The sequence below is a fragment of the Emys orbicularis genome, chromosome 8 (genome assembly GCF_028017835.1).
Source record: "Emys orbicularis isolate rEmyOrb1 chromosome 8, rEmyOrb1.hap1, whole genome shotgun sequence".
NCBI classification, from domain to species: domain Eukaryota; kingdom Metazoa; phylum Chordata; order Testudines; family Emydidae; genus Emys; species Emys orbicularis.
Genome location: NC_088690.1, coordinates 46,274,416 through 46,298,346, shown reverse-complemented (window position 1 = coordinate 46,298,346; position 23,931 = coordinate 46,274,416). Strand labels below are relative to the sequence as shown.

At 44.8% G+C, this 23,931-nt stretch overlaps 1 protein-coding gene across 1 annotated transcript in view; it reads left to right on the top strand.

Annotated features, from left to right (window-relative positions):
* Positions 1 to 23,931, top strand: part of CRB1 (crumbs cell polarity complex component 1) — a 163,174-nt gene that overhangs the window by 40,695 nt on the left and 98,548 nt on the right. The window contains exon 2 of the mRNA XM_065409913.1: positions 10,069 to 10,650. Within this exon, the coding sequence (XP_065265985.1) occupies positions 10,069 to 10,650 (582 nt within the window). The remainder of the gene's footprint in view (positions 1 to 10,068; positions 10,651 to 23,931) is intronic.

The window sequence follows — 23,931 nt, the reverse complement described above, 5'->3', positions numbered from 1 at the left end:
CATGATGCCCCTTATTCAGAGCAAATTGCAAGGTGCCAAGCTAGCTTATAGAGAGAGAACATTGCTGTGTATCAAATTGAAACTGGAAAGGAAGAATAAAGTGCGATTATACAGGCTGAACAATACACTAGGGGCCAGATCATGGACTACACACTGCGGCAAAGAACCACAAGCGGGGGGGGGGGGGGGAGGGAGAATACAGATCTGTGCTGCCCCAAGGAGAGCTACAGGAAGATGGTAGCAGTGCAGATGCTACAGCTTGGTAAGAATCCAGCTGCCTACCTTCTTAACATGAGAGGTAACATCAACAGACCATTGTGCATAGATTCTTCCAGGAGCTCCAGTCTGCCTATGCTATTAATGCAAATTCTTGATCCTGGTCTGCAAAGCCATCCGAAGGGAAGGACCCATCCTAAGCAACGATGGCATCTCCATCCAGGACTGCTATGCTCCTTGGGACTATACAGATAAAATCCAGAGCACATGAGAGAGAGAGAGAGAGAAAGTGCCCAGTTCTTTGTGGTCCTAAGGGCCCTTGATGTTGCTCTGACATAAACCAGACAGAAGCATCCCCCTGAGAATCTCCCCAGCTGAGCTGTTGACCTACCCCCCTTGTAGGCTGTATAGTTATAGCTAGATACAGTTGCTAATTACTTAAACAGCCTAATTTCTTCAGATATATCCTAATCATACAATTCCAATTAATGTAACTTTATAAACAGTTTGAAGAATGCATTATTGTGTTATTAAGATCATACGGTCCTCAGAAGTGCCTAACATAGGTGCTAGTTTTCTTAAAGAAACCAGTGTGACGGGTTGGATCACAGAAACCCCCTTGGGAGCTGCCACCTGATGTACCAAGACTACCCCTGCTTCTGTTTTCCCTGCCAGCTCAGGACTCCAGCACCCTGTCTTGCTGAGCCAGACACTCCCGTCTGCTCCAACACAGACCCAGGGTCTGAATCACTTGCCCCAAAGCTGCAAGTTTACCTGAAAACAGCTCACAGAAGTGTGCTTGTCTTTAGCACTCAGATGCCCAACTCCCAATGGGGTCTAAACCCAAATAAATCCGTTTTACCCTGTATAAAGCTTATGCAGAGTAAACTCATAAATTGTTTGCCCTCTATAACAGTGATAGAGAGATATGCAGAGTTGTTTGCTCCCCCAGGTATTAATACATACTCTGAGTTAATTAATAAGGAAAAAAGTGATTTTATTAAATACAGAAAATAGGATTTAAGTGGTTCCAGGTAGTAACAGACAGAACAAAGTAAGTCACCAAGCAAAATAAAATAAAATGCACAAATCTATGTCTAATCAAACTGAATACAGATAATCTCACCCTCAGAGATGCTTCAGTAAGCTTTTGCTCAGACTGGACACCTTCCAGGCCTGGGCACAATTCTTTCCCCTGGTACAGCTCGTGTTGCAGCTCAGGTGATAGCTAGGGGATTCTTCATGATGGCTCCTCTCCCTCTCTGTTCTCTTCCACCCCTTTATATATCTTTTGCATAAGGCGGGAACCCTTTGTCCCTCTGGGTTTCCACCCCCCTCACTGGAAAAGCACCCAGGTTAAAGATGGATTCCAGTTCAGGTGACATGATCACATGTCACTGCAAGACTTCATTACCCACTTGCCAGCACACACATATACAGGAAGACTAACAGGTAAACATAGCCATCTGCAGACAATGGTCCTTGTTAATGGGAGTCATCAAGATTCCAAACCATCATTAATGGCCCACACTTTACATAATTACAATAGGCCCTCAGAGTTATATTTTATATTTCTAGTTTTAGATACAAGAGTGGTACATTTCTACAAATAGGATGATCACACTCAGTAGATTATAAGCTTTGTAATGATACCTTACAAGAGACCTTTTGCATGAAGCATATCCCAGTTGCATTATATTCGCTTATTATCAAATCTTTATAAAACTATCCCAGTTACGTTATATTCACTTATCATGTTTTTATAAAACCATATAGACTGCACAACGTCACACCCAGCTTCATTAATTCTAACAAACTAATTATCAGGTTTACTTGTAAATTCTCAGATAATGAATTCTATACTCAAGTAAGTTTGGGAGGATCTGCTTCCCTCTCTTCCCCCTTTCCTCCCCCCCCCCCAGTTCATAACTGGGAGGCTGAAATCCTTCAAGTGCAAAAGTCAACCTTAACTATGGTGTCATAACCAATGCCTCCATAAAAAATTCCTTCCCATCTCAGATTCTATTCTAGGCAGGAGGCAGTGGGAGGGGAGGAAACTTTTTTTTTTTTTTCCCTAGCCACATATGAAGAAGCAAAACCAAAACCCTTTTCAGGTCTTCTTTGTATATCATAATAAAGAAACAAAAAGGCATAAAACACATGTTTTTCATTTGCAGGATACCTTAAAGACCACTACTGGTTTGGGTCAAATCATGGAATCATTGTTAAAATGGTATTGAGAACTATAATGTAATATGCACACACAGGCTACTTGTTTCATCAGACAATAATTAGGCCGTTGAGTGAATAAATATATCCATCCCTGCGTATGTGGGACCCACCCTCCAAATTGGTATATTTTATTTTCACAAATATCCAGAGCTCCGCTGCACATCTCATAAAGAGGAAACCACATGAGGAGGCACAGCTCACTTCTCTGATCTCCAGATGTGTCACTCTGTCACAGTTCCTATTATAGGCATGCTTTTCTGGTAAGATTATCTGAGGCTTTGTCCCTCTGGCCACAGCAAAAGTCCACTCCTTGCAAGACAAAACCACGGAGTCCAAACCAAATAAGGCCGCCTGTATCCTCCCTCAAACAACCAAAAAACCAAAACACTGTACAAGCCCTTTTGTCTTCTGTGACTGGTCTCATTGGTCTTTTGGTCTCCCCAGATGAACAGCCCTACTCCTTCCATCTCAGTGAAGAGGTTCCCCAAGTCTCTTGTATTACAGGCTGACCACTGTTCCATTGCCTTCCCAGGCTAAAAAGTTTATCTACAGGGCTCTGTAAATATTCCACCTCCCATCAGTGGCAGATCTCTCTCTGGACTGAGTGTGTCAGCTCACACTTTGCAGGTGGGACAGCTGAGGTGTCAGGGAACCTCAGCTCTCTTTTTCCCTCAGTTCCAGTCTAGGGACCCTGAGAGTGAAGTGGCTGTCTCATTCACTAACACCCCACACTGCCTCACTTCCCCTAGGCCACTTCCTACACTGCCAATCCCTTCCTCAGGCCTTCATAGCCAGTTCCCTCACAGGCTCTGTTCTTGGCTCCCTTTCTACAAGGAACTCCCCTGGCTCTTGGTGCGTTTCCCCAGCCTGCCATTTTTCTACCCCAGGAATCTCTCAGCAGTGAGCTAACTATCACAGATCTGTCTCCACAGCCCAGTTATTGATGAGCCTCCCAGCTCATTGCTTCTCCTACCAAAACCATCAACTCCCCCTCCCCCCACCCAGGCTGCCTCTTATATATCCTAGATGGCCTGCCTCTTGGTCACCTGCTCTCTGGACTGTCAGTCCCAAGACCCAGGAAGAAATTAGAGACAGGTGATAGCTGAGCCTGAATTCCCTTTAAAGGGACAGCTCACCCACATACAAGGAACAGCATATTAAATATAACATTCCACCATTCATTATCAAGCAGCTACACTACAACAAATGTATACTGCCTACTTCTAAAACAGGGATCCAGAGCAAAAATTGAAAGGAAAAAAAGACTAATATGATGTATTCAGACCAGGACTGCAACAGAGATTGTTTAATATAATATGCATTCTCCAGCACACATGCATGTTTTTTGTCTTTTGACTCACTAGCCTCTTTCTGAAGGGTCCATTCAGCTTTCTTTAGTAGCTTCTCAGCCAAGATGTGACAGCATCTTTTTTTCTGTTGTATAAACATGGATTTTCCCCTCCAGTAGTATACTTTTTTAATTTAAACAGCTTTACTGCTTTTATTCTGACTCCAGAATGCTGGACAGTTCCAGGGGTACTATATTGTCATCACTGAAGAAGTTCTGTTCTACTCAAATGTTCACTAGACATTACAGTATTTGTTCATAGCATGGTGGCAATTGGTTACAAAAAAAGTTGCATTGGATAAAATTGTAATCTAGTAATACATAATACACGTTTTAAGCTTTTAACATTATTTCTACATCTTCTATTTTCTTTCATGGACTGTGTGTGTCAATAACTAACCACCCCTCCTCCTCATTTCCACTCATTGGTCATGATTGGCTGTGACATTTGATCCATTATTGTCTGAAGTCTATGTTAGGATTGCCTACTGGCTTAGTAGGAGGCAATCACAGAATTGCTTCCTCAGGCCCTGAGTCAGGAGTCCATCCCTGTTCAACAAAGCACCTAGGGACAGGCTTTGCTGGCTAGGGATGAACTTAAACATGTACTTAAATGTTTTGCTGAACTGAGGCCAGGGGTAACAGACATCCTGCAGCAACAGGATCATCTCTGTTAACATCTCTTCACTGATCCTCTCAGACCTTACAAACTAAGCTGAGGGTGAGTCAGGTCAGACCTGAATGAGAGAACTCCAAGGTGCTGCAGGAAGTGGTGCTGACGATTCCCTGGGTGGTATTCTTTCCTCTGAATTGGTCCTGAAGTAATGCCTTGTGATGATAGGGTCAGTGAGCGGTTTCATTTTGGAAGACAGGGGTGTTTAAGTCCTGACTATTAATGAGCAAGAAAGATCACATAGCACTCTGTAAGAAGAGCTTATTAACCCAGGTAATTCAGCTAAATTTCTGTTTCCCTAAATTCTTTGTGCTGTTTCAGTTGGATAAAGTATTCTTCACTTGTTGCCCTGAACTGATGCTGTGCTCAGTTAAATAATTGCCATGTCTCCCTTCTCCCCCACAAGTGGCTGCATCCAGTGGTGGATGAATGTATCAGTTTATTAAAACACATTGGGATCCTTTGAGATGGGTGACAGGGGATGGATCACTTGATTACCTGTTCTGTTCCCTCCCTTTGGGTATGTCTACACTACGGGATTAATCCGAATTTATATAATTCGAATTTTGGAAACAGATTGTATAAAGTCGAATGTATGCGGCCACACTAAGCACATTAATTCGGTGGTGTGCGTCCATGTACCGGGGCTAGCGTCGATTTCCGGAGCGTTGCACTGTGGGTTCCCGCAGTCTCCCCCGTCCATTGGAATTCTGGGTTGAGATCCCAGTGCCTGATAGGGCAAAAAACATTGTCGCAGGTGGTTCTGGGTACAGCCTCACCCCTCCCTCCATGAAAGCAACGGCAGACAACCATTTCGCGCCTTTTTTCCTGGGTGAACACTGCAGACTCCATACCACGGCAAGCATGGAGCCTGCTCAGCTCAAGACAGCAGTCATGAACATTGTAAACACCTCGTGCGTTCTCGTGCAGTTTATGCTGAGCCTGGACCAGAAAAACGAGGCGAGGAGGGGGCGGCGACGGCAGCACAGCGACAAGTATGATGAGGACATGGACATGGACATAGAATTCTCTCAAACCGGGGACCCCGGTGCTTTGGAGATCATATGGTTAATGGGGCAGGTTCTATCCATGGAATGCCGATTCTGGGCCCGGGAAACAAGCACAGACTGGTGGGACCACATAGTGTTGCAGGTGTGGGACGATTCCCAGTGGCTGCGAAACTTTCGCATGCGTAAGGGCACTTTCATGGAACTTTGTGACTTGCTGTCCCCTGCCCTGAAACGCCAGAGTACCAAGATGAGAGCAGCCCTCACATTTGAGAAGCGAGTGGCGATAGCCCTGTGGAAGCTTGCAACGCCAGACAGCTACCGGTCAGTCGGGAATCAATTTGGAGTGGGCAAATCTACTGTGGGGGCTGCTGTGATGCAAGTAGCCAAAGCAATCACTGAGCTGCTGCTACGAAAGATAGTGACTCTGGGAAATGTGCAGGTCATAGTGGATGGCTTTGCTGCAATGGGATTCCCGAACTGCGGTGGGGCGATAGATGGAACCCATATCCCTATCTTGGCACCGGATCACCAGGGTACCCAGTACATAAACCGCAAGGGGTACTTTTCAATGGTGCTACAAGCACTTGTGGATCACAAGGGACGTTTCACCAACATCAACATGGGCTGGCCGGGAAGGGTTCATGATGCTCATGTCTTCAGGAACACTACTCTGTTTAAACACCTGCAGCAAGGGACTTACTTTCCAGACCAGAAAATAACCGTTGGGGATGTTGAAATGCCAATAGTTATTCTTGGGGACCCAGCCTACCCCTTAACGCCATGGCTCATGAAGCCATACACAGGCAGCCTGGACAGGAGTCAGGAGCTGTTCAACTACAGGCTGAGCAAGTGCAGAATGGTGGTAGAATGTGCATTTGGCCGTTTAAAAGGTCGCTGGCGATCGTTACTGACTCGCTCAGACCTCAGCCAAACCAATATCCCCATTGTTATTTCTGCTTGCTGTGTGCTCCACAATCTCTGTGAGAGTAAGGGGGAGACCTTTATGGCGGGGTGGGAGGCTGAGGCAAATCGCCTGGCTGCTGATTATGCGCAGCCAGACACCAGGGCGATTAGAAGAGCACACCAGGAAGCGCTGTGCATCAGAGAAGCTTTGAAAACCAGTTTCATGACTGGCCAGGCTACAGTGTGAAATTTCTGTTTGTTTCTCCTTCATGAAAACCATCCCCCTTTATTGACTCATTCTCTGTAAGGAACCCACCCTCCCCCTACCCCCAGGCTTGCTTTCAAAGGAAATAAAGTCACGATCATTTAAAAATCATTTATTCTTTATTAATTGATTATAAAAAGAGGGAGAGAACCCAGGTGGGGTTTGGGAGGAGGATTGGCGGGAAGGAAAAGGCCACTAAAAAAAGGTTAAAAAAAATGACAGCCTTTTGCTTGGGCTGTCCACTGGGGTGGAATGGGAGGGTGTACGGAGCCTCCCCCCCACACGTTCTTACACATCTGGGTGAGGAGGCTATGGAACATGGTGAGGGGGGTTATACAGGGGCTGTAGCGGCACTCTGTTATCCTGCTGCCGTTCCTGAAGCTCCACCAGATGCCGGAGCATGTCTGTTTGCTCACGTAGCAGCCCCAGTGTTGCATCCTGCCTCCTCTGATCTTCCTGCCGCCACCTCTCATCTCGAGCGTCTCTCCTCTCCTCACGTTGGTCCCTCCTGTCCTCACGTTCACTGGCTTCTTTCCTATACTTTGAAACCGTGTCCTTCCACTCATTCAGATGAGCTCTTTCACTGCGGGTGGATTCCATGATTTCTGTGAACATCTCATCTCGCGTCTTCTTTTTCCGACGCCTTATCTGAGATAGCCTTCGGGACGGAGGAGGGAGGCTTGAAGAATTTGCAGCTGCTGGAGGGAGGGAAAAAAGGAGAGAATTTTTTAAAAAGATACATTTTACAGAACAATGCTTATACTCTTTTACGGTGACCAACACTATTCACATTACATAGCACATGTGATTTCTGTGCAAGGTCGCATTTTGCCTCTTAATATTGAGTGCCTGTGGCTTTGCTGCTAGAGATCACAGACGCAGGTCCGGGCAACAGAATTCGGCTTGCATGCGGCCATGGTAAGCCATTGTCTTTCGGCTTCTGCGCCCTCCTTTCCCACATACCAAGCAAAGCCCGTTGAGTGCTGTGGTTTTCCTGTTAACCTTCAGCAGCAGAAAACAAACTAACCCCCCCCCCCCATCCAATTCTCTGGATGATAGCTTTATCCCTCCCCCCACCGCGTGGCTGGTATCAGGGAAGATCCCTGCAGGAACCAAACTAACACCCCCCACCCCGCCATGAATTCTCTGGGATGATCGCTTTACCCCTCCCCCCACCGCATGGCTGGTATCAGGGAAGATCCCTGCTAGCCAAACGCGAAAAGCTCTGGGCCAATTTTCCAGCCCCCCCCCCCGCGCTTGGCTAACTGCAGGGAAGGCTTTCTTTTCAGCCACAGGCAAACAGCCCAGTAGGAACGGCCACCTCTGTCCCCTTAATTAAGTTCCCGTATTTCAACCAGGTTACCATGAGTGATATCACTCTCCTGAGGATTACACAGCGAGATAAAGAATGGATGTTGCTTGAATGCCAGCAAACACCGGGACCATACGCTGCCAGGCTTTGTCATGCAATGATACCAGATTACTTGCTGCAAGCATGGTGCGGTCAAGTGTCCTACCATGGAGGACGGAATAAGGCTGCACTGCCCAGAAACCTTGTGGCAAGGCTTTTGGAGGACCTCCAAGAGAGCTTCATGGAGATGTCCCTGGAGGATTTCCGCTCCATCCCCAGACACGTTAACAGACTTTTCCAGTAGCTGTACTGGCCGCAAATGCATCCCAAGTCCTCAGGGCAAAGTAATCATTAAAAAACGCTTGCTTTTAAAACAAGTTTTATATTTTAAAACTCACCTGATGTCCCTTCCATGGGGTCGTGGTCTTGGATACTGGCTTGGGAGGTTTGGAAGGGTACTTCAGTCAGGCTCAGAAAAAGATCCTGGCTGTTGGGGAGAACGGAGTGCTGGGTGCTCTCCGCAAGCTCGTCCTCCTCCTCCTCCTCCTCCTCTTCCCCATCCGCAGAATCCTCAGGTGTAGCTGATGAGATTATCCCCGCCTCAGAATCCACGGTCAGAGGTGGGGTAGTGGTGGCGGCCCCCCCTAGAACTGCATGCAGCTCGGCGTAGAAGCAGCATGTCTGCGGCTCTGACCCGGAGCGACCGTTTGCCTCCTTTGTTTTTTGATAGGCTTGTCTGAGCTCCTTGACTTTCACGCGGCACTGATCTGAGTCCCTATTGTGGCCTCTCTCCATCATGCCCTTGGAGATTTTTTCAAAAGTTTTGGCATTTCGTCTTTTCGAACGAAGTTCTGCTAGCACTGAATCCTCTCCCCATATAGCAATCAGATCCAGTACCTCCCATACGGTCCATGCTGGTGCTCTTTTTCGATTATCGGCCTGCATGGTTACCTGTGGTGATGAGTTATCTGTGGTCACCTGTGCTCTCCACGCTGGGCAAACAGGAAATGAAATTCAAATGTTCGCAGGGCTTTTCCTGTCTACCTGGCCAGTGCATCCGAGTTCAGATTGCTGTCCAGAGCGGTCACAATGGTGCACTGTGGGATAGCTCCCGGAGGCCAATACCATTGAATTGCGGCCACACTAACCCTAATTCGAAATGACAATATCGATTTTGGCGCTACTCCGCTCGTTGGGGTGGACTACAGAAATCGATTTTAAGAGCCCTTTATTTCGAAATAAATGGCTTCATTGTGTGGACGGGTGCAGGGTTAATTCGATTTAACGCTGCTAAATCCAAATTAAAGTCATAGTGTAGACCAGGCCTCTGAAGCACCTGGCATTGGCCACTGTTGGAAGACAGGATACTGGACTAAATGAACCTTTGGTCTGACCCAGTATGGCTGTTCTTATGAAAGATGCTGTATACATGTAAGACTCAGAGGGGTAGCCGTGTTAGTCTGAATCTGTAAAAAGCAACAGAGGGTCCTGTGGCACCTTTAAGACTAACAGAAGTATTGGAGCATAAGCTTTCGTGGGTGAATGCCCACTTCATCAGAAGCGTCTGATGAAGTGGGCATTCACCCACGAAAGCTTATGCTCCAATACTTCTGTTAGTCTTAAAGGTGCCACAGGACCCTCTGTTGCTTTTTACAGATTCAGACTATTATCCTTCCTAATAAAATCAATTTAGGATCCAGTCTTCCACATCACATGCATTCCAAACCACTGACTGAACGTACTAATGTTCACTGATGGTTGGGGCAGCATTTTGTTATTGGTATTAGGCTGTGAGTTTGCAAATCTTGATGCTGCTGCTGCTGCCGCCAATGGTCTCTGGAAGGGATAGGTAATAGGAAATTATACTCTGTTCATGCGGTGGTACTTTTTTTTTTTTTTTGTATTAAAGAATTCATTGCCACATCCTCCCCCAACTCTATTTTCTTTTCAACAGTGAAAAATTACAAGAGAGAGGTCTAGTTTAAAACATTATAATAAGATTTGTAGTTCTTTCTTCTTCATTTAAACTGCTCTGGAAGTTTCTCAGTAATTTTTGTGTTTCCTTCCTAGGGTCACTTAGCATAAGAAATGATTCCAGGTGCCTGTCAAACTCTTGCCAAAAGAACTCTACATGTGATGCTGCTGCTAAGGACGATTCCTGCCGCTGTGCAGACACAGTTGATATTTTGGGGGAAGACTGCAATAAAACTGATGATCCTTGCGCCTCAAACCCTTGTCTTCAAAATGCTACCTGTTTAAGCACTGCAGGAAACCTCAGCTTTACTTGTGAATGCCACACTGGGTACAGTGGAACTACCTGTGAAACAGCCATCAGCCTCTGTGACACAAACCCTTGTAGACATGGAGGCACTTGTCAGAATGGCGTGGCTGGCCCTACCTGTGTTTGTAGTGCAGGATACACGGGCATGCTGTGTGAGACCTACTTCAATGTGTGCATTTCTAATCCATGCCACAATGGAGCATTGTGCAGGGAAGGAATTGACGGGTACTCCTGCTACTGTGTCCCAGGCTATCAAGGCAAGCACTGTGACCTGGAAGTGAATGAATGTGATTCAGATCCCTGCTTGAATGGGGCTACATGCCTGAACCAGATAGGCAAGTATGACTGCATCTGCCCAGCTGAGTACATGGGTAAGCTCTATTAAAGACATCTTTTTTTATTTTGACATGCAGAGCAACTTTATTTTATGTTCCAAGATATCTTTCTTACTGTTTATTTACTCACATTTTCATAACAAAGTCAGATCAAGTTCTCTGCTGAGTGCTGCTGCTTTATGAGTTACCACATCAGGTTTAGCTAGTGGTGCTAGAGATAGAAGGATTCAGGAAGTTTCATATTACACAAAATCTATAGAACATTTGACAAAGATCAACCTACTTCACAGATTTTGAATAACTTTCCTCTTAAAGCAACTTAAACTGGATGTGCTCAGAATGCTACACCATGTATTTTGCTAATCAGATAAAACCAGGTATATTATATCTTCAGGCACAGAACATTTCAAAACTTCAGACGGAGATCCCCTGGACTGGATTTATCTGCCGAGCGTGGCAGGCAATGCTCTTCGGCCTTTGCATTTGCTTTTCAGGATCCTTTTCTTCTGCCTTCACAGCCCATTCTCTCTCACTTTCTCCTCTGCTGAGTTTCTTTTTCAGACTTTTTTCAAATGCTTGATTCAATCTTTCTTTCCCCTCTCTCCATCCCCTTTCCACAGGGCCGCCCAGAGGATTCAGGGGGCCTGGGGCAAAGCAATTTTTGGGGCCCCCTTCCATAAAAAAAAAGTTGCAATACTCTAGTAACATGTACTTGGAAATGTAAAAAAATAACCAGTGAAATACATTCAAAAATTAATTTAATAATTTGAAAATACACAATACATTTAAAATCATTAAATGCTTTAATGGTATGTATACATTTGCAATTACATAATGGGCTGTCGCTGGGTGATGGTGATGGTTGGTGCCAATGGGCTGTCGCTGCCTGGGGGTGGCGCTACTGTTGCCCAGGGCTGGGTGGGGAGCTGGGCTCTAGGTCGGGGGGTGCCAAGCTCAGAAGGGCTGGGCTCGGAGCTGGGGGTCGGGGAGCTGGGGGTCAGGGGGTGCCTGGCTCAGAGGGGCTGGGCTCAGAGCTGGGGGGTGCCCGGCTCAGAGGGGCTTACCATGCCGCCTCCCCCCTCTCCCACAGCCTCAGCAAGCCACGTCCAGGAGCTCCTGCCACTCGGCCCGCCGGATCTCGCAGCCCCACACCCTTACCACGCGGCTCCGAGCGGGAGGACCTCAGGCCCCGCTCGAGCCATGCCGCTTCAGTACTGTCCAGGGCAGCTCCTGGATGCGGCATGCTGAGGCGCCAGGGGATGGGGGAAGGCGGAGGGGAGCCTCCAACATTCTCGTTGGGCCCCTGCAGGGCCCGGGGCAAATTGCCCCACTTGCCCCTCCCTCTGGGCGGCCCTGCCTTTCCAGCTCAAAGTCATCTTTCTCCTTCTCCACTTTATTGGACCTCCATGTCCACTTGATTTTTCAGTCAATCACTCTCACGTACTGCACAGTGCATGACTTTACCCTTCATATTGTTTACTTCTAGTTTCTTTCTATGGTCTCTCTTAGTCTATGCAACATACTGATGGCACATACTCGATCCAACAGTTTCCCCTACCACTCATTTTCCTGCACCACTTCTCAGCCAAGCACCTGCAACCTGTTATGTGGCTGACTCCCCAGTCAAACACCCTTCCTCAAAACCCTGGTAAAGATTCTGAATGGAACACAAAGCTCAGAAAGTTCCCTCCAGCATGGAAACTGGGAACAGTAGTTCAGTGGGTCCAACGTATTCTAAAATGCATTTTTCACTCTCCTCTCATAAGTAATTAGGTTAACCTTTTAAGTAATGCAGACATTTTATATTTAGAGAGTGCACTTCAGAAGCATGGACATTTGTCCAAATGGTAGTTAGCATTACATTCAGCCATGCAAGAGACCTAGATTCATTACCCATGTCCAGTTCCTCATTCTTCAAGCTGCTGTTGGTTAAGAGTGTTGGAGAGGCAGCTTACTCAGCCTTTGCTGACATCTCAGAGTTAAGACTATTAATAGTGGGCCCTCTTGATCAGATATTGCCCTGGTGTCATGGCATCTAAGTGTGGGTAAAGCACCTTAAAACTATGATAGACGATTACATAGGTTTAAAAGGAAGATCACTGTGATAAAGCATCAAGATAGAAGAAGTTCTCTCTGAAGGACTAGGAGAAAACTTTTTACCTTGGAAGAAAAATAGATATTTAGAGCCAAACTTTCATCCTTCCACTTTGAACCTACAAAACAAAAATGTGCATTCATAGTGTCTACAAAACGCAGTGTCTGAACACACTTTTTTTGTGTTTGCCATGTAGCTCCAGTGCCTGAATAATTTGGCTTTATGGTTAATGTTATTGAAAAAATGGACACAAGTCAGATATCAGGAATGGCAATATACAAAAACCTGTAGGAGAACACTTCAACCTCCCTGGCCACACAATAGCAGATGTAAAGGTAGCCATCTTACAGCAAAAAAACTTCAGGACCAGACTCCAAAGAAAAACTGCTGAGCTCCAGTTCATTTGCAAATTTGACATCATCAGTTCAGGATTAAACAAAGACTGTGAATGGCTAGCCAACTACAGAAGCAGTTTCTCCTCCCTTGGTGTTCACACCTCAACTGCTAGCAGAGCACCTCACCCTCCCTGATTGAACTAACCTCGTTATCTCCATACTGATTTATACCTGCCTCTGGAAATTTCCATTACTTGTGTCTGATGAAGTGGGCATTCACCCATGAAAGCTTATGCTCCAATACTTCTGTTAGTCTTAAAGGTGCCACAGGACCCTCTGTTGCTTTTTTTAAAAAAATCTATGAATTCCTTTATTATCTAATTGGATTTCATTTGACATCTTAAAGACTACATGGAGTTAGATAAAGCCACAAGAAAAAACAAAAACAAAAACACCACTATTGGGTTCCAGCACAGCATTTTGAAGTAATGCCATTACATAGAGCCACATTTTTCAGGAATGTGTGTCCTTAAATAATCAAGTGATTTTGTTTCCTTATCATGTAATTCACTCTATGGGGAAGCACTTTCATGGTTCCAGGTCATTGCTTTAGTCAGCATTCTGATTGTGTGTAATAAACAGTCTCACAGAATGCAGAACTCTGTTCTTGGATGGCATGGGGGGAGGGTTAGCACTATCAAGCTTTTAAAGAAAAAAAAAAAAAGCAGCCAACAAGTTTTAGTGGCTGATCTGTAGTGAGGTAAGGGGGGAGGGGGAGAACACTAGACAGTATAAAAAATTATAGTAGTTGCTTCAAGCGATTCAAATGAATAATAAAACAAAACGTGGTTTAAAACCCCATACAAAAAACTCCACAAGGGAGAAGTCAGAAGGTAAAAGCAGATTTCTATTGCTGACACAGAATTCATTTGGAAGCCAGCCCTCCGTTAATATCCTTCATGTGCACAGAGAATGTTATTTGAAGCAAGCTTGTTGCCTTCCTGCCACCCTGCTGCTACCAGTGGGTGTCTCAGCCCAGGCCAAGGGATGAGAAAACTACAGAACTAAGGGAAAGCCGAAGAGGAGAAAGAAGGAAAAAACCTATTAGCAAGCAGCATGGCTACTCTGAAATGATCAGACTTGACCCAGACCTCCTGTTGTACTCAGGAAGCTGTATTTGTTTAACCTGTGCTGTTAGCTCGATCCAGGGCTGGATCTATAGCAAAGGAGATCTGCTTGAAGCAAAGAGGATGGGGGGGGGGGGGGAGAAAGACACATAAGAAAAAAAGGAGAGAAGTGAAAAATTAGAGCAACACAGATTGTTGGAGGAAGCGCACTCTGCTGGAGTCACTCCTTTTATCTCAGAGCTCTGCTGTTTCCCAGACTAAGTCTCTGCTCTCCCCGAAATCAGGGACTGTCATTCTGATGGTATGTCTACGCTGCAATTAAAAACCTGTGACTGGCCTGTGCCAGTGGGCTCAGGCTCACAGGGCTCAGGCTAAGGGGCTGTTTAATTGTGGTGTAGGCATTCAGGCTCAGGCTGCAGCCCAGCTCTCGGACCCTCTCCCCTTGCAATAAAAAGAGTTAGGAGGTGGAGGAAAGAGGTGGAAGCCAAGGAAGGAAAAGAGGTCTCGTATACAAAGCAGAAGAAATTGCACTGTTTTGATGTACAGCTCAGGCATGGCTTCCAGCAGCAATGAGGCTAATAACAATAATTCTATAAAAGGAGTAGTTGACTGTTCCTTCAGCACTAAACTACCAGCTTTTAAAGCCTACTTAACCAAATGATTTATCAGAAGCCGTTTTTGTTATTTTCTGCACCTTGCTGTGAGTTGTGTTAAACGCATAAGCCAGAGGGATTATTGGATGAAAGCCCTGAGGTGTCCCCACTGGTAATAAAAATCCTCATTTACTCTGTCAGAGGATCTTGCCAACTGTTATTATCCTGGCCTGACACCATGAATCACAGTGGGAAGTCATCCAACCTCATCTCATTTCCCTAGGATGTTAAAGAGGTTATAACTTTTGATACATAGGTGGAGAATGCACAGTAAATCTACAGCAGTAATGTTAACCAAATGCTGGAGTTACTGGCTTTAGTTGCTACCAGTTTCATGGGCTATCACTGCTACTTTGTGTGATTGGTATGTTGCATGCAATTCCTAAAATAGCTGAGAAATCTCTCACATAATTCTTACACAAATGGGAGAGGTTAGACTGTCTGAAGAGCTGAAGAATGGAAAATTTAGCATGAAATCTCTATTTTACTATGATAATGCACTGCATGTGTGAAATTATGTACAAGACGTGTGTCATACAGCTGTTCAATAATGAAGCTCAATTGGTTTGTTAAACCTTTGCTGGATATGCTGGCAAAATGCAATATTTCTCCATTGTACTAAATTATACTTTCATTTCACTTAAGCAAACAGAGCATGGTATAAGAGTCTGCTCCTTGCTGATAGCCGGTCACAGTTATCTTCTTACTGCACACAGCTGAAACCAATCTCCTATTGCCAATAGGTGAACATTTAAGTGTAAATCATCAAATAGGTATACTGCAGTTCCAAAAATAAATCCTATTCAGAGACAACGGAAAAGGCCATTTTGATTGCACTTGGCAACAGATAAAATAGATCTAATAGGCCAAATTCATCCTAGGTGCAATTCCATTTACTACAGTAGAATTGTACTTGAGATGAATTCAACACAATGCGAGGATATTATTGCATGCCCAAAACTAAATCCTTACCTTCTTCACTCTGCCTTTTTGCACTGATGTAGTATTTCCAGCAGTAGTGGACATGCCATGCCGGTATTTAGAGTAGCTTTTTAAAACTCCATCCTCCTTCCCTGTTGTGTCAGGGCATTGCAACTATGATGCACTAAGTCATCCACTTGTATTGATCTGTGATTGCACACATGTATTGACACTATGATTGCTAGCAAATATAGATATATGTGCAGTATGGATAATGACCAACTGCTCCAAAGACACAGAACTCCTCTGTTTGAGACGAGTTCTCTCTTAATTTTCAGTGGTACAAGAGGCAGGATCCACTTTTCAAGCCAGTCATTAGAAGGTAAGAGACTTACACAGGGAGATATGGTGTGCTACAGGAGGGCTGACATAGTCCATCCAGCACAGGGCAGTTGTACTCCTCCATATAAGTCAGTTTATAATGTCTGACCATTCTTTCACCCCTGCCATGCTTGGGCAAAATGTAATTTAAAGACCAAAGTTTTCAAATGTGGGTGCCTGTTGTCAGGCACCTGGCTAAGTGACCTGATCCAGTTTCAGAGGTGCTGAGAATCCATACAGCTCCCACTGAAGTCAGAACAGGAGCACTCAGCACCTCTGAAAAAAAAAATCCGTCCACTTATGTGCTTAAATAGGGACTTAGGTGCCTAACTCTGAGCATCCAGCTGTGATGCTTTATAAAGCCCCACTAAACATTTATCATCTTCTGCGCTCCCTCTCTCCTCACTGGGGCTGTGCATGCAGGTGAATATTTGTGGTCATTTTTTTAATTAGCTAAGAACAGGATGAATAATGGGCCTGGTTCTGCAGAGCACTTCTGCATGTGATTAACTTAAAACATGTGAGCCATCCCAATCATTTCAATTCAGACTACTCAAGTGCACTGAAGTTAAGCACTGGCTTAAATGATTTGCTGGATCAAGGGCTGAATGTCTTTTCTTTTATGGGTTAGGCCTGTACAATATGAATGGAGGTTTCTGTTGGTGCGGTTTTATTTTAATTGTCTTTTAACTGTAATGCTGCCCTAAATACAGTAAGACACAGGTACACACCTTTCCTTTCTTGTTCTTAAAATATCATGCTTCTGGATGTCAGCCCCACAATGTATAGCATATCACGTTGGGTAGATACATTGAAGTGGGACAGGAGTTTCCTTCTGAAACACCTGGTCACTGGAGTTAATGGACCAAAGGCATGACCCAATGTAGCAAACCCAATGTTCTTGTGTTAATAATCAGGCTGTCCTCTGGCCTGATATTTTAAATCTGGTTGAAGTGAGACTTTTGCACTAGTTTCATTTTGTCACATGGTTTCCAGTGTTTGGAGCAAGCTGTTAATGAGCTCTGGCAGATTTATGATCACTAGACATAGTTCTGCAAACACATTTTTTACAAGTTCAATTATTCATAGGGCAGCAACCATGGAGGAGTTCCTTGCTGTATCTGGATGAAATGCACATTACCACAAAACCTTAGGAGATCGTTCCAGTTGTAGGCCCCAATACTACACTACTCACATATGCAAAAATCAGTGGTTAATTGAAGCAATGAAGCCTCAGAATAGTGTTGTTTTGCATACATTGAAGACATGACCTATCATATTGTTAGAAAATATACTTGAACAACCTCTGATAATAACCCTAGTTATTTTATGTACCAGTATGTTTTTAAAGAACATTTTAAACCACCAGTGTAAGTATTTACTACTACAACTGTATTGAAAGATCCCATTTTCAAGGTTTATTCTGATTTATTATGATATCTCCAGCTGTAATACAGAATTTTACAAACGTGCTGCATTTGTTGTTGGCCTAATTAAGTCAGCAACCAAGTCATACAGAGTTTAACACAAGCAGCCTAAAGGTTTGGGGAAAATACTCTTAATCAAAGTGTACATATCACTCAGTGTATCATGTACACGATCTGTAAATACATAGTTATTTTAAAACTGGAAATTATTTACAACCAATTGAGAACCTTTCATTTTATTTAATTCAATTCAACTAGTACCTATCCATTGTACTAGGTTCTGTACAGATATTACAAAACATATACTTTGTACCTATGGATAAACAGTATCACCAGGTTGCTTTCAGTTACCCCAGTATAAATCTGGAGTAACTCCAAAGAGTTAAGCCTGGATACACGTGGAATGATTGACAGCATAATTTGGCCAAATATGTCAATGTAGGCAATTTTAATTGTTAAATGATACATTTTTAGTTTCTGTATCAAGTATGTTTCTACTCTGCAAAGTAACTGTAAAAATGCCAGCTTTCCTAAATTCCATGAATTTTCAGACATAGCTCCTTACTTCAAATGGGGGGGGGGGGGAGGAAATCACCTTTTATTGCTATTAATACTGCAGAACAACACAGCTACAGGAGAATAACCTGGATGCCATGATCATCAGCATTATTAAATGAGTAAATATGGTAAGTAATTGATTCAGACATGGAACCCCACAATGCTATTTCTGTAGGGCAACCTTTCAGATCATAACAGTGCTTTAAAATATATTATGTCCACTAGCTGGGAAATTCTCATTTACAAACCAAACAGGGTTTTTTTGTGTGCAAATATAGTCCAATAATTAAAAAAAAAAACTACACATATTTTAAGTGTATGAAAATACTTTTCTCTGGACCTTATGCATCAAATGTTCAGAAATGGCTTCTAAAATTACAGTCCACCATTTCTGATGCCAAGGTTTAAATTCTCAAATTGGGTAGTTTCACATAAGCACTCAATGTGCATCTGCAAATACAGTTTACACTTGTAATACTGAGTTTTGCATATGCAAGAGCTGGGAAATCAAATGTGCATGTTTTGTTTTAGAGGCTTATAAATATTTGCTTCTATATTGGAAGTCTGAGCATTGATTGAATAAGCATTAGATAGTTAGAAATAGAAACGTATTATAAGAAACATGACAGATTTAACCCAAGGTACATTATGTTGTGGCTGAATATAACAGCATGGTACCCAAGTGCCCCCTCCTGGCTGGGTGTGTCTACAGTCTTTAAACAGTCTCAGTCCTGGTATTGAGCCATGAGCCCTGGTATTGAGCCAGTAGTGGCCTACCCCTACTCTAGGTGCCAGCCCAGGGACCCTAAGAATAGCAGCCACCTATGGCCATGTCCCTTTAACTAAACTGCTTTCAGTTCCCTGTGCCGCTTCGCCAATGCTTTACCCTTACCTCAAGATGCATCTATGTTCAGGCCCAGCAGCCAGCCAAGAGCCCTTTCTTACTGCTCTGGTCCCTGCCAGCACTGAGTTGTCGATAGTGCTACAGTTCCCTTTGGCCAGCCAGGAACACAAACTACACTCCTTTGACTCCAGCAAGGAACTGACTCTGGTCTTCACTGCGGCTCCTTTTATGCTAGCCTGCAACCCTCTGATTGGCTAGCCCCTTATAGTGTCACCTCCTGATTGGCTGCTTCCTGTGCAGTCTTTCTAGGCCTCTCGGAGGACTTAGCTCCACTGCTCCTTTTCTGGGACGGGTGTGGCAGGACACTGTGGCCTCCAGCAGGGGACCTCTGGGCCTAGTCCACCCCACCACAATGAATAAAACCCTTATTAAATGTCAGATGTTGACTATTAATACTGATGGAGGAATAGAACATCTTGGACATCCTGCCTTATACAATTTAGGAAACTATATAAATAATAATAATAATAATAATAATCATTATCATCATCTGTGGAAAAGGGAGCTTTTATGCCTTCCCGTAGTTGTGCAGAGCAGGGACTCCATTTAAGTCAATGGGGGGTCTATGTATGATAGGAATGCAAGATTAGGTAAATTAAGATTTAGTGCAGAGACTAAGACGCCCTGTGGCACCTGCAGGCGGCTCTGTGTGCCCCGAGGGGTGGCCCCCAGCCTGAGTGTCCCGCGCTCGGAGCCCGCCCGGCCATAACGTGCGGGCGCTGCTCCCCGACGCGAACTGCAACGGCCCCAGGGTGCCCCCGGTGCAGGACGCGCTGCTGCTGCCAGGGCTGGCTCTAGGCTTTTGGCGCCCAAGCGCCAAAAAAAAAAAAAAAGGCTGGCTGGAATGCCGCCCCTGAAAATGTGCCGCCCCAAGCACCTGGTTGGTTTGCTGGTGCCTGGAGCCGGCCCTGGCTATGGGACAGGTACAGCATCACATGATGCAGGCTTCTCAATCCCATCATTCCATGGGCGTCCTACAAGATTGCCAGCTGCTTTTCCACCAAAGTGTGTGTGGGGGGGGAGGGGAGTGCGTGACAGGGAGTGTGTGTGCAGGGGGGGGAAGAGACAGAAACAGAGTGTGTGTTGAGGGAGTATGTGAGAGAGTGGGGGGAGTGTGTATGTGAAAGAGACCGAGTGTGTGTTGGGGGAGAGTAAGTGTCACTCTAAATTCAGACAGCTGCTGGAAGGAACCAGTCATGAGGCAGGGGAAGGGGGACACCCCCGACATCAGCCCCCACCTCCCTCCCTGGCTCTGCACAGCACAGCAGTCTCTCTCTCTCTCTCTCTCTCACACACACACACACACACACACACACACACACACACACACACACCCGCCCGCCCGCTGCAGTGTTCCTAGTGCAGGGGAGAACAGGAGGATTCCACATTAATGATTTGGTCTTTGTTGCAGGAGCTGAGAGGCAAGCTCAGCTGTCAGAACATCACCGAGTTTTGAAAGGGGAAGGGGCATGCCTGCAGGGCAGCTGAGTTCAAAACAGTGAGCAGAGTGGTTATGGCAGGCATTGTGGGATACTAGGGGAGGCCAGTTATGGTGATATAATGAACGGCAGCATCTACACTGACACTTTGTCGCTTTAAGTTTGCCGTAAAAAGCTTTATGCCTCTTGTCAAGGTGGTTTTATTTTGTCACTGAAACTGAAGAGTTTTGTCACCAAAAGTGGCATTGCACTGTGTCCACCTCCACTGTTTCATTGCCAAAAGCTGCCTTTTGGTGACAAAACTCTGCAGTGTAGACAAGGCCTAAGTGGCGCTGATGCTATGTATTTCACTGATTCTTTTGGCAGACCTGGGCGTGAGTCTGGAACCAAACTTTTCCAAGGTTTGGGTATGTCCAGATCTGGAATTTTGTATGTTCTACAACCTGGTTTTAAATCTGACCATTGATGGAGGCTATAGAAAGCTTTTCAAAGCTATCTTGGCAAACAGGGGACTATGACAAGACAGATCATTTGTCCAAGGACTATTTTTGGTTTTCTAATCAAGCTTCTAAAATGTCTGAATTACTCCTTAGTACGCACAAAAAATAATGTTTTAAAATGCATTGTCTTTATATTGCAAATGTTGCCATCTCCTGACCCTACATTAATTTTTTTCCCTCTGTGCCTGGCGGCACTGTAACATTCTGGTCCTTTTCAGAATCATATCTCTAGCAACAATTTTTTTTTCCAGTGGGAGTTTCCCATCATATAAGAAATATTAATGAGCTCTAAAGTCATGATATAAGGCGTGCTGTTAGGGTTGATAATTACAAGCAGGATACTTGCTGAAAGTGATTTGATTCATATTGTATGTGCCTGTCTGTGGAGCTCTCAAATGCCACAAATTTGAATACAGTACAAAGACACTGCTATTTTGTCTGTGAGCAAATAGCAAGGAGATAAGCAGCTGAAGGTCAGAGCACTGCACTATTCTCACTGCTGCTTCCAGCAAGATGAATGCAGACAATACCTCTCATAGCTAAAATGAAGCATACAGCCCTTCTGGAACTAAAGAAAAAAAAGCAGAAAGTAGATTTGTGGAGGGAATTAGGATTCCATGGGCAGTATTTGTATGATGTTTGCAGAGGCTATAAAACATGGTCTTGTCATAACAGCACAGGCCTGGCTTCTGTTCTGGGCAGTGTCATGAACTTTTGGTGTGACCCTGGATAAAGCTTGAGTCATTCAGGCTGATAGGTTGCAATCCTGCTTGTATTGACTTTAATAGCAGAGGATCAGGCTGAGGTGGCATTTCAAGATCCTTGAGTAGGTGCTACCAAACCCCTAGTCATTACTACTACCACTAGCTATTGAGTCAGATGTGATTTTAAAATGGACCTGAATAAAAGGAATTTATTTGTTTTGTAAAAATATTTGTGGTGAAACTTAGGTTTAACCAGGCATTGGGGTTAGTCAAATTCAGCACGAGTTCAAAGTTCAGCAAAAACAAAAGTCAACAAACTCTAATTCTCAGCAAGCAGAATAGTGCACACGGAAACTCAAAGGCTGGGACCATTCTGAAGGAAATCTCCTTCTATTGCTCTAGTCCTGGTCTTAGCAAGGGTGGGAGCACTGGAGTAGAAAGGCTGCTGGTGTACTATCCCTATGTCACCAGAACTCACTTAGAGCTCCTACCCTTGCTAGCACCAGCAAAGTTGGAACAGTAGTTGAGCATGCGTAGGCGATTTCCCTGAAATCCTCAGTGCAGACAAGGTCAGAGCACTGTGCATCAGGAACAGAACCGAAATGAGAAGGATGAACTCACCATCAGCTGGCTGAGTGCAGAGCCACAACAATTTATGAGGGTGAGCAATAGCCCAAATCCAGGTGTCTGCCCCCTCTGTATCTTAGCATTGCCACAAAACAGGACTGAAGAGGCAATTGAAAGACAAACGGAACTCCAGTCACTGATGAGCAAACAAGAGATTTGTTTTACCCCAGGCTGTTGTTTTAAATTCAAGCCCCTGCATAAGTAGGTAATGGGGAAGAGAGCCCAAGGCTGCACCTCTTGCAGAGGACAGCCATAGTGTGGCTGAAGAGCAGAGACCACACTCCATCCTAGTGCCTCTACTGGCATTGGCTGCCTGAAAGGGAGCAGGGCGAGGGAGGGAGGGGCAAGTGTGGAAGGTGGAGCACAGCACGCCCTCTCCAAGGGTGGTGTAAGTGCTACACTGGTGTATGCTGCTGGGGAGTCCCCACGAGGTTTCTTACCCCCCGGCACACATTGCATCTCCCTCCCAGGTGCCCGTGCAGGCATCCAGGTCACAATCTAGCCCTAACTAAAGAAGGTGAGGTCAGCAGCATTAAATCAAGATGTAAGCAACATGCTCCCAGGGGTCAGTGAGAATGGAACATGGTTTCTGCTCTTGAGTCCTTATGCTGTACCTGCCCCCTTCTAGAACTCTAATGTATTGGGTGACACCAAATACCATGAATCAACAAGAACTCAGGTACCTAAGGGAGTTAGGTGACCAACTCCCACTGAATGCCAAAGGGAGTTGGGCACTTAAGTCTCCTAAGGCCCCTTTGAGAATCCCAGCCTCAATTCTCAAGCAACAAAACCCCCATTGGCTTCAGTTTTCAACAGATGAGCAGTGCACACAAGCAACAAGAGAGAGAACTTTGGAATTATAGGTAGGTGATCCTATACATTAAGGGCATGATCCTGCTGCTACTGAAGTCAAAGGCACAAAACGCCCAATAACTTTAGTGGTTCAGAATCAGGGCCTACAAGCCCAATCCTGTTCCTACTGAAATTAATAGAAGTTTAGCCTTCAGTTTAGACTTCAGTATTGTTATTATTGTGCTGTGGTGGTACCCAGATGTCTTAATCAGGACCCCACTGTGCTAGTCACTGAACCCACAATTAATACAAAAAGACAAAGAGCATACAGTCAAATCATATGACAAGGGAGGTGGATCAAACAAGCGGTGAGGAAGGGAGAATGACAAGGTAACAGTAACACAGTTATGTTGGGTATAAGCCCACAGCCTCAGCACACCAATTATCTAGCCTGGCAAAACTGTGGGAGCAGGAGCAGACTTCAAGTACTAAAACAGGCAAAGTTTGTAATTTGAAAATAAATGGGCTGGATCTTTATCTGGTGTAAATTGTCATAGTTCTGATTTGCACTGACTGAATATCTGCCCCAAGGTTGTTGGGTTTTTATGTACCTGAAAAATGTGAGGAGGAGCCCTAATTTTTACGTGAAGATTCCATAGTCTGATTTAACAGACCTTAAAAGACATATCTACACCACAAGTAAAACCATATGGTGTTTAGGGACACCTTGTTCTAACACACATTTTATTTCTCATGTGGAATGGAGTCTGTCACTATGTTAGAATTAATAACACAGGTCTTGACCATGAAGGCTGGATTCTGAATGAGACCAAGCAAGACAGCAAATTGGATTT